Here is an 11,625-nt window from a genome sequence, read left to right on the forward strand (position 1 = left end):
CAAAACTGAAGCAGCCATGCAAAACACATGACAATGTCTCAATGTATTCAAAACTCCTAAAGCATGTTTAACCATAAGAAATATTTACATAAAAATAGGGAGCCAGAAAGATGGCTTAGCAAATAAAGGCACTCTCCCACCAAGTCTGACTATCTATTTCCCACATGGTACAAGTGGAGAATATATTTCCAAAAGTTGTCTGATCTCTCTGCATGCCAACCATGGTGTACACACACACACACACACACACACACACCACACCACAAATATATGGAAAATATCCCTTAAAATATAAGCCATCTTTGCTTTTAAAAGATGACAGCAAATGGCAATGCTCATTCTGAGGATGACTGGTCAAAAAGAGCTAAACATTAATCTTTTATATGCAATACAAAAATGTAATGGCATCATTATAAATCGTCTTTGAGTATTTGGGTTTCAATCTAGATTCTCATCAGATGCAGTGGCACATACCTTTAATGCTAGCACCGAGGAGGCAGAGACAGGCAGATCTCTTGTGAGTTGAGGTCAGTGTGGTCTACACAGTAGTTCCAGGACAGCCAGGGCTAGGCTGAGACCGCAAAACAAAACAAAACAAAAAACCACCCTACATTGTAACATCAGCTATTCCTACTGCCACAGTAAATAAATTAATACATTCAATATACACAGAAAGGTAACTGTCATATAATTAGTGAAGTTATCTATTGTTCATCCCATATAAGTAACTTGAGGAAGAGGATTGATTACAAAGTAAAATACTATAGCTCTAGCAACATTCAACTTCTGGAGACAAAAGCAACTTAATATAGGAGTATGAACTATGTACCACTAATCATTAGTAAAGCTAGAATGTGTAAATTTATGAACTAAATGCTTCGACAATAAGGCATTCCTCTGTATTTTGTTTTTTTTTTTTTCTTATCCTAGGCGGGTGTTAATTAAACTCAGATACAGACAAAGATGATGAGCAGTCTGATCCTATGACCACTGCCTCCCCTGTGCTGCCACTACAGGTATACACAGCCACACCTATTTACGTAGTGCTGGGGATCACCCAAGGCCTTCCTGGGTGCTAGACAAGAACTCATTCCGCTGAGCTACACACCTAGGCCTCCCCCAACATTTTTGTTAGAAAACTGCTCATCAGACAAGTTATGGTTCTTGGTAATTTTTCTTATAAGTCCTTAAGCTTAATAAGTGAGATATAAATAATTTCAGTTTTTAGTGTTAACACACTTATCATAAAGCTCACTAAATGATTAAAAAAGAAAAAGATTATTAACAGAAAGAAGAATTTGGAAGTTTCAAAATTCTAGGCTAATCATTTCATGATTCTACATACATCGAGCTGGAGTTCTGGCTTTACACATCACATTAAATTCAAGGTAAATAGAGTAATTTTAATATATAACTGAAGTTCTACTTAAAAATTGCTAAAAAGACTTGCTAACAAAATGAAACTAACACATTTGACACATTCTCATAATTTGGAAGTTTTCCTTACAAATCTAAATTAAATGGTGTTAAGTTATATTCTATATTTATATTTAATCTATATTGCATGAATCCTTCTGACTGTTTAAATTTTCAATTAATTTGTCTTTATGATTATACAAAAGGGTCCATCAAAATCTTTCAACCTAAAGAAATTCATACTCTAAAGCAATCAAAACTCCAAGAATGAGATTTAAACTTTAAACTCAACATGTTTAACCAATCAACCTAGTGATGTTTTACACTTGACTCAATGACTTATAAATAGTAGAGAATTAATATATTTCAAATAAACTTGAGAATCCAGATCCAATTTTCCAACATTGCAATTATGCTATGTCCAAATTGAAAAGATGCAAAGATTATGAAAGGGTTGCAGGAAGTAGATGAGGAAGGGACCAGTTTGTGGCCATATATATGAACTATACAGTAATACTACTGTTCTTGGAAACCATTCACTAAAATCATCGAAATGCATTCACTAATAAATAACCATTGTCTTAGTATGAGGCTAACACTTGAAACTCCTATTCCAAAGCATGCTACCAGTCATTTTATCAAAATGATAAAATTTCAGTAGATTTCAGTAGATTTAATCTTAACATCTTTTGAAAAATAAAGTTTGTAAGTAACAATTATTTTTTTTTTAAATTTTTATTTATTTATTATATGTAAGTACACTGTAGCTGTCTTCAGACACCCCACAAGAGGGCATCAGATATCATTACAGATGGTTGTTAGCCACCATGTGGTTGCTGGGATTTGAACTCATGACCTCTGGAAGATCAGTCAGTGCTCTTAACCACTGAGCCATCTCACCAGCCCCAACAATTATTTTTTTAAAGTATAAAATTCCCTAGAGATTACACTTTCATTCATTAGCCTTATCCCATTGCCTTAATAACAGGCACTTTCACTGGGCAGTGGTGGCACACGCCTTTAATCCCAGCACTTGGGTGGCAGAGGCAGGTAGATCTCTGAGTTCGAGGCCAGCCTGGTCTACAGAGTGAGTTCCAGGACAGCCAGAGATAGAGAAACTCAGTCTCAAAAAGCCAAAAAAAATAAAAAAAATAAAAAAAAAGAACAGGCGCTATCTAAAATTTTAACATTAGGAGGGCAGTCAGGAAACAAATGATAGATGTTTCCTATCATGGATTATAATAAATCTACAGGACTCAAATGTGCTTTGCAAAGGTTCATGAACTCACTGAAATGTTGAAAAATCCAATACCTTTGAAAGAACACCACCCTCCCCTTATGCTAAAAAAGGCTGGTGTTTATTCTAACATTGAGAATGGGGAGAGGGTATCTCTTGACTCTTTGCCTGCTCTTGGGACCCTTTCCTTCCTACTGGGCTGCCTCTTCCAGCCTTGATATGAAGGTTTGTGCCTAGTCTTACTGTAACCTGTTATATCCGACAGGCCTGCTGTTTTCTGAGCAGAAATGCAGGAGTGGGTATGGTGGAGAGGTGATGGAGTAGTGAAGGGATGGGAAGGGTGGAGGGCGGGAAAAGTGCTGTAGGGATGTGAGAATAAGAAACCAACATACTTTAATCATACAGATTTTGTTCATTTCTATGATCTACTCAGGCAAAGAGCTATTTTGGTCAAGACACAGTTAATAATCAGTATTTCACTTCATTTTGGCGTCTGGAGACAGGGTCTATGTAGTCCTGGCTGTCCTTGAACTCACTTAAGTAGAACAGTAAACCTCCCAACTGCTGGGGTCAAAATCGCACATCTGGCTATAATCATGTTTTAAAGCAGTTCTTTATATCGTCTTCTGGTGTTTTGTTTTCATTATAACTTTTAGTAAGATTAGGTAATCAGCTTTTTTTCTTAGAAAACCTTCTGGAAACCTTCTGGGAAGAAAGCAGAATATCTCCAAATCTGCTGTTGTTCACAAGGCAGCTTAGTAAATTACACATGGCCTTTTCCTATAGTTTGGCATTTCAGTTTTTAAGACACATGAAATAATCTTAGATACTAATAGAATATCTAAATTTAATCCCACCTAAAATTCAGTGCAAGATTTGAATATTTTTATTTAATCATTTTAACACTATATATCCTACTATTAGGCTATGGGCAAAAAATAGCCTTTAACAAAGCCCAGATCCCTAACTCTGAAATCCCAACAGTTTTAATCAGGGCTAATACTTCTATAATGCAACACTTTGACCAAAGCCACTTGAGAAAGAATTTTTTCAGCTGATACTTCCATGTCACTGTCACTGTTCATTCCTGAAAGAAGTCAGGACAGGAACTCAAACAGGGCAGGAACCTGAAGGCAGAAAGCGACGCAGAGAACATGGAGGGGTGTTACTTACCTGCTTATTTTGCCTGCTTTCTTGTAGAAACCAAGAACATCAGCAGCTGGTGGCTTCACAATGGGTTGGGCCCTTCACCATCAATCACTAATTTAAAAAACGTTCTGCAGGCTAGCCTACAGCCTCATCTTCTGACACATTTTCTCAATCTAGATTCCTTCCTCTCAAGGCACTACCTTGCATCAAACTAATATAAAAACTAGCCAGTATACCAATCATTCCATATTCTATGCAAAGAGTTGAACTTGCCAGATTTTTCAAGTATTAGCTATATAGAATACAGCAAAGCCACGCTTGCTTCAGCTGTTCCCTAACATAACACAGGGCGTGGGCCAAAGAATTCCATGTTTGCATTTTCTCTTGGTTCCAAATGTCTGGAACAGATTTCAATTCTTCTGGATTTCTTTCTCTGAATATTTTCTGCATTATTTCTCTATATATGTTAGATTGTCTCAGTTTTAAGAATATCCCACCAAACCCAAATACATTATTCTCTTAAGTTTGAGTAATAGAGACCTAAGTTTTTGCATACCTACATGTTAAATCAAACACGCAGGGGCCAAACCTTAAGCCCCGTGTAGGAGTTTGCTCATTTATCACTTTGTTGCACAGAGGACCCGCTCTGAGCTCAAGTGCAGATATTAACCTGAAAAATGTAGCCAATCCTCTCAATCTACTAACAATACTTCAAACTTTTCAAATTGATTTAAAGCTGTGTAGAAATTTGTGCCTTCCTTAGGCTTTTTAAGAATTCAAAAATTCAGTACTGAAGATAACTTTAAAAACAAACAAACAAAAACTTTCTATAGTAGTGACACAACAGCCCAAGAATCATGTTTAATCTTCTGCTTTACTCAGGGTATTTATATTGAGACTTGAAACCTAAGAAAGTATAACCAGGTGTGAAGCATACCTTTAATACCAGTGCTCAGAAGGCAGATCTCTGTGAGTTTGTGGCCAGCCTGGTTCTACAGATCAAGTTCTAGAATAACAAGGGCTACACAAAGAAACTGTCTGGAAAAAAATTTTAAAAAAAAGAAAAGCTGAAGTATAAAATCAAATGGAATTTTCAAAACCCAAGTAGAGGTAGAGGGTGGGTAAGAATGTGATCTGGTTGTTTTGTCTTATAAACATGATAACTGTTTTGCAGATTACTGTTCCTTTATACCTAATTATACTTACTATATAGAAAATAACAGGAAAATCGGCTTGGCTGTGGTTAAATTGCCTCCAGCTCTCCTGAAGAACTGGGGGCTGAATCTAAATAGACAATTAAGAATTTCCCTTCTTTATTATGCTACAACATGCTGATTTGTGCTCTTTATAGAGGCATGCCACTAAAATCAAAGGTGGGGTGGTGGTGAAATCTTTACCTCTTACTTCCAGAAACCACCATCAGTCTCCCCAGTTATCAGAGTCAAATGCAAACGTTTAACAAGTATAATACATCATCACATTTTCCAGAATTTCTTCCAAATGATAATTTAAAAATTAAAATTCCTAACCAAATCCAGGATCAGCAACTAGTTACTGGGTGATGAGCGATATAAACATAAAAGCAACTACACAATTAACACGTCAAGACTACTTTGGCTCTCAAATCGAGTAACACAGAGGTGGAAAACTTTGTTAGGATAGATGTGTGCATATGTGCATACCCATGTTATAAATTCCAAATGGGTTGTTACTATTTGTTTGTTTTTATTTGCACAAGTCTATGATTTGTTATTTTGAGGAGAGTCAACCTCTGTCAAGATCAATCAGGAAGAAGAACAGCAATTTGTTAGGGATTGCACATACCTTTAAAATTTCCACACATACCTTCCATCTTTAAAGTGTTATAGTAAACATTCTGTAAATTTTTGGCTGAAGCCTAAGCAGTAAAAAGGTCTGTGTTGACAACAGCATTTACTGCCTGGACTGAATCAGAAAAGTAGCAGATTTTGAGATGTTTGCTTGGACTAGAAAAGGTAACCTGAAAAAGAAGTTTCAAATGGGAAGCTGAGTTTTTCTTCCCAGGCTAAGTTATTGGACTTTTTGAACTTTATCTTATATAATTAAAACTTCTTATATTAAACATCGTTAAAATGCTGTTTTCTTTTGACAACACTTTAGTGAAATGCATTGGTAAGAGATCCAATAAGCCATAAACATGAATAATATTAATGCCTGCTACTTGGAAGCACAGAGATTAGTAGGCTAGTCACTAAATAAAATGAAAATATTACCTAAAGTTTCTAAGGCACACAGGTATCTACAACATCTAAAGTGGGATTTATTTGGTGGACCGCAATAAGTTCTCAGAACATTTGCTGTAACTCAGGTAGAAATAGGCAAGTATTCACATTAGTCTGTAGTCCAAAAAGGTATTTCAGCTAAAATAAGTCAATTCTCACATCTGCAGTGGCTTAGAGATGGTCACTGTTGTGTTTCTGCAGCTCTTCGGGCTGAGGGACCGTGCTCAATGCTTTAGAGGGTTAGGCAGATTCATTTCCCTTTTGTTCAACAACGCCTCATCACTACTATGTAAAACCTGGTCTCCAGTCCCACTATCCAATATCTGCCTTACATTAGGTCTTTCTTCAGGGCTATTACACAAAGTGATTACATTATAAAAGGCCTCCAGATCACTCTGCTCAAATGTTACAGATGGTTTCAGTGATGATCCAGGAGCAAGGGAACTTCCTCCAATGATTCTCAGGTTGATAAATTTGATTTTCCAAGTATTTTCCACAAAAGGGCTACGGATAAGTCCAAAAATTTGTTCAAATATGCCCAAACAAGAATTTCCTCGGTGGACAGTGCCTGCAACTCCAACCATAACTAATCCATGAGGAGAAGATGCACATTTTAGTCCTTGAGAATCAAGGTTGGGACTGAGAAAAAGAAATTCCTCTTTCACTAATGACAGTAAGCGAAGACTCACAATTTCTGCTCCTTGGTAGTCTGTCATGTTTTGTTCTGAGGTATTATAATAAAACCTAAGCTTGACATCATGCCAGAAGTGCTGTGGGCCCCATTCATCTTGAGGTGGTCCCATAAAAGGATTCTGAGAATTAAGAAGTTCAAAGAACCAGTGACAGAATTCTTCTCCTAAGCGACGAAAATCAACCTTTTCAGCTTCTTTATCTTCCTTCGCCTGCTGTGAAATGAGAAGGGAATAGAGTGAAGGACACCTCTCACACCCACGGGTTCACCTAACAACTGACCATGCCCTGCCCAAAGAATCTTCTTTCAAAAAGAAAAAAAGTCTTTTAAACTTAAATTTTAGCCAAGTAAAATGAACAAGGCCATTGCTGGGTTCAGTGTCACCCAGGTAAGGTGCCAGCTACTCAGGAGGCTGAGGTAAAGTTGGATTGAGCCCAGCAGCCCATCAGTCCACGATGAGCCCTAAGCATTCTCATCCATTCATTCTTCTTCTCTTCCTCTCACCCATCCTCCCTCTCCCCACTCCAGCCCATTCACTTTTCTTTGCTGGGTTTGGAATCAAACCTGATAGGTCTCCTAGATCTTTCCTGTTTTTCTTTTTCTATGAAAGAATCTACTATGTATCCAAAACTGATCTGGAGCTTGCAATCACCAAGTTTCTTATCTCTGTATGCCAGGTTACAAGCTTGGAACATTCTACCTATTCTGATATCCTGTCTCTTCAAAACCAATTATGAAACTGTAATACAGGGATGTTATAGTTAATGCTCATGAACTTGGTCCTAGAAGTTTACAAAAATAAGAAATGAACAAAGCTCTTTAAAATATATCAGCACGAACAGTCAATGATAATGTGCATGATTGTGCATGATTTTCAGAACTGATTATACACAACTCTCAAAACTTTACAATTACTTCAGATGGATCCTTTATGGACTGTAAATAAAGGGGATAAAATAAGACAACTACAGTAATTAATAAAACTCATAAGAAATTTGGGCATTTTTCTAACATCACAAATTCTGAAAAGTACTTAATAAAGCTCTTGGCACTCATGGTATCTGCTCTAGCATAAATGACTTTTTTTTTTCTAACCATGTTGTCAGAATTGTTTTTTAAAAATGCCTCCCTACTTTCTTTAAACACATACATACTTCCAAAGATAACTGAAATGGGTAATTTTCCATGACTGGAATTAATACATTTTTGTTTTGGTTTTTGAGACAGAGTTTTTGTGTAGCCTTGGCTGTCCTTGAACTCGACATGTAGATCAGGCTTCCCTAGGACTCACAGAGATCCACTGGCCTCTGCTTCTCCCCACTCCCAAGTGCTGGGATTCAAGGCATAAATCACCACTACCCAGCTACTGTTTCTTTTTCTTTTTTTTTTTTTAATTAAAAGGGAATATTACTATAAAAACAAATCCTATAAACTAGATCTCATGCTTCTAAACATTTCTAAATATAGTACTTCACCAGGAATAAGATACTATGCCTCAATCTATACTAAATAAAGTACCTGCTATTCAATATATTTGGTATGATATGTGATATTTAAGTATATTTTCCCTATCTTTATAATAAACATAATGACCATTTCTTTTTTCTTTTTAGTAAAGTAAATTGCAATGAGCATTTTTTTCAGAATATTAAGCACACAAGAGCTTAAAATATCCTTTCCTAATAGAAAAGATCAGAAGTTATCCAGAGTTCAGTCAATTAAAATTAAGTACTCAATATTTAATATACACACATACCTGAGAGGAACCAGGATTAACTGAAGAAAAGAGGAATTTTTTTTTTTTTTAATTTCTAAAGTGAAAGTTTTACATGGCTACCTAAAGTAGACTTATAAAATGAAATAGGGCACTTACAGGAACTTTCCTGCTTTGTGTAAAATAAAAATATTCATATAGCATACTTTACAAACATATAATAATTCTCATTTATGGAAAAAGGAATATACCAATTCAATAGATTACATACACAATGGTAAATCTGAGAAATAGTCTGTTTCTAAGTAACTTTCATGGTCTTGAAGTATGTAAAGGAGACAGAGACCGGGAAAACAAATGGACTATGAACCATGTATCTCAGAGCCAGGATTGTACAGTTTCAGACAGAACAGGGATTTAGAACGTACGCACAAATCTAGTATACCTGCTCAAAGAGTTGGATGTCCTCTGTCTTTGTAACTGGCTCTGCTGCCTCCTTCAGTTTGGGTGACTGTTTTTCCCAGTAATCTTTTGCATACTGAATAAGATTGTGTTTTTCAGTAGTTGGAGGTACAACCACTCCTTGTGTTGCCAAATACTTAAATATGACTTCTCGGTGGACTTTCTTGCGCCTCAGAAGTTCTTCTACATTTTGGCTATATACTAATATTGCACGAATAGCATCTAGAAAAAAAAAAGTAACAACAGTTAATAGACAATTACAAGGCATTTGTAAATTTGTCCAACATCAGCAACAATTTTATTGAAATTATTTAAGCTCTTGTCCTGATTCTTACTTTTACATAACACGGCTATGGTTTGAAAAGCAAGAATTATCTTACCCATTTTTCTGCTTTTTTAATCTTTTAGACCTAAATTTCTTTTACCTTGCAAGACAGTGGTAGTGGTGGGAGACAGAGGCAGGCACATCTCTGAGTTTGAGTCCAGCCTGGTCTACAGAGTGAGTCAAGGACAGCCAGAGCTACACAGTGGAAGTTTATGACCCAGAAAAAATTTATTTCTATGCCCCAAATACCTAAGATCCACAACCCTTGAGAAAATGATTAAAATCACAATAGTTGATACCAAGGAATGTGGTCAAACTTCTGATTCTACAGATAATCAGAGCTGGGAAACGACAGAATCAAGACACTGTTTTTAAACTAAAAGTCAGGCTGAAAACAGTCCAAATATCTTTCGATATACTACTGTTGCAAAATAGCAAGAATTTAAAAAAAGAAAAAAAAGAAAATGCACTCATTACACCTATCTTCCAAAGATCTTAGTCCACAAACACACAGGATGTTTAATGCCCCCATTTTAAACTTCCCTGAAAATGCTATCATCTTTTTCCCAACCATTTCAGGGTAGCTACTAAATTTGTTTGTTTTGGAGGTTTGTGTTCTTCTTTTTGTTTTGTTTGTCATTCCTATTCTTTTCTTTTCAGCAACATTCGTTTCACTAATGTATTTAGGATATTTGTTAATGTATATTCTTTGTGTCTTTTATACAATCTTTTTTTATTATTAAAAAAAATTGGTGGTCTTGCCACTTCTCAACTAAGAATGTAGAACATAGAGACTGAACATTCCTTGACATATGTGGATTAAAACTGTCTGCCTTTTGTTTGTTTCAGTGAGTATTTGCCTAAGATACCCACAAAAGGTGTTTATTACACTCTCTTCGGGCTGAAAGAAAAGAAAGCAAGAGCTGACTGATCTCCTCGGAAATCAAAACTGAAAACTGAAACACACTCTGGGACTTCCTGAAAATCATGAAAAAATGGCTCAGCTGGTACTTGGGTCAATATGTCAACTAAGCTTTACCCGGCCAATACCACTGTCCGACCCACCAGCGCCCCTGGACCCGGCTCTGCCGGCCGGCGAGGAGACAGCAGAGCTGAGCAGCCATAGCCCAGAGAGGCCTTCCCGCGGCTTCGGCGACAACCTGGGCGGGGCCGCCTCTCCAGACCTGACCCGAACCTGGGGGTGACGAGCCCCCATGCCGGCGCCTACCTTGGCGGTCCACAGGCTGCACCAGGCGGTTGGTGACGGTGTCGCAAAGGGCCATGATCTCGTCATTGTCCAGCATGCTGAGTAGGTTTCGGCAGCCCTCCGACTCTAAGTGGCTGAGTCCGGACATCTTGCCCCCGGAGAAGGGGGCAGAGGACGACGCCACCAATGTCGCCCTCACGGCCCGCGGGCCGGCCGGCGCCTTGGCAACAGACACCGGAAGTGCCTTTTCAAGCAATCGCAAGTGCCGGAAGGGACTCGGATATTCCAGCCCCCCCCTGGGCGGAAGTGCTTCCTCAGAAACACAGCGTGGAAACGTGATCGGGACTTGTGGTTCCGGCTTATATTGGAGTAGACTTCTACAGTTCGCACTTTAAAAAAGTGTCCTGAGCATCCTTCCGCTGGAGGGTTGGCTAGAAATGAACTTTTAAACTCACCGGCACAGCCTCCTCCGAAAGGGCGACTTAAAGTGCAGCGCATGCGCGCGTGCCTGATGGAGGAGGCAAGAGCACAAGCGAGCTTCCATCATACCCCAGGGTTGGCAGGTGGAGGTGCTACTCCCCTCTAAGGCCCGGGAACTTTGAAAGTCTGTCCTCTTCTGGTCATCTCTGAGTTAGGTGAGCCAGCACTTTGATATTCTTTAGCTACAAAATTTCGGCTACACTTCTAAACACTATAGGGAGAAAATGTTTTAAAAGCACTATAACCTGCTTCTCCGTGATCCCACGCTTCGCAGCCTTTTAAATAGATTTATAACTGAGCCCAAAAAGGATGTAGTGGAACCCCAGTTGCCAGCTGGTTGGTCATTAAGTACAACTGAAACAACCTGGGGCTTCAGATTTGCATCTAATGTGGAGCTGGAGGGGCAAGGTGCCACACAGTCTTGGAACTGCGCCTCTAGCTGCAGGATCTGCCTGCCATGAGATTTGAATTAGTGGTTGATGTCCTCCAATGCAGTTAATAGTCCCTTGGTTGGTGTGGGGAAAATACATATACACAAACACCTTTTGTAGAAAGTGATTTGTGCTGTGCGTATTAGAAGGAGAAACTGGATTTCGATTAGAGTCTTTTCTAAATACAGAACAATTGAGATTTGGGCCAGGGTAATTTATTGTTATAGAGGTTGCAGGATGCTTAACACCACC

At 38.1% G+C, this 11,625-nt stretch overlaps 1 protein-coding gene across 1 annotated transcript; it reads right to left on the reverse strand.

The window, feature by feature from the left end:
- Nucleotides 1-4,657: 4,657 nt before the first annotated feature.
- Nucleotides 4,658-10,679, reverse strand: CUNH3orf38 (chromosome unknown C3orf38 homolog). The gene is made up of 3 exons (XM_028761165.1): nt 10,484-10,679; nt 8,914-9,152; nt 4,658-6,968 (listed from the first exon to the last, which is right to left on the reverse strand). The coding sequence occupies exons 1-3, from the start codon at nt 10,608-10,610 to the stop codon at nt 6,288-6,290; spliced, it is 1,047 nt and encodes a 348-aa protein (XP_028616998.1). The 5' UTR covers nt 10,611-10,679; the 3' UTR covers nt 4,658-6,287.
- Nucleotides 10,680-11,625: the final 946 nt, after the last annotated feature.

Source organism: Grammomys surdaster, unplaced genomic scaffold (genome assembly GCF_004785775.1).
Source record: "Grammomys surdaster isolate TR1022 unplaced genomic scaffold, NIH_TR_1.0 126679, whole genome shotgun sequence".
Lineage (NCBI taxonomy): Eukaryota > Metazoa > Chordata > Mammalia > Rodentia > Muridae > Grammomys > Grammomys surdaster.

What these genes read in the sequence shown, in the direction of transcription:
- CUNH3orf38 (XM_028761165.1), bottom strand. Translation starts at nt 10,610, where the DNA reads ATGTCCGGACTCAGCCACTTAGAGTCGGAGGGCTGCCGAAACCTACTC. An exon ending in GCAGCCTGTGGACCGCCAAG is followed by an intron (nt 9,153 to 10,483) that starts GTAGGCGCCGGC and finishes TTTTTTTTCTAG; the next exon opens with ATGCTATTCGTGCAATATTA. An exon ending in ACATCCAACTCTTTGAGCAG is followed by an intron (nt 6,969 to 8,913) that starts GTATACTAGATT and finishes CTCATTTCACAG; the next exon opens with CAGGCGAAGGAAGATAAAGA.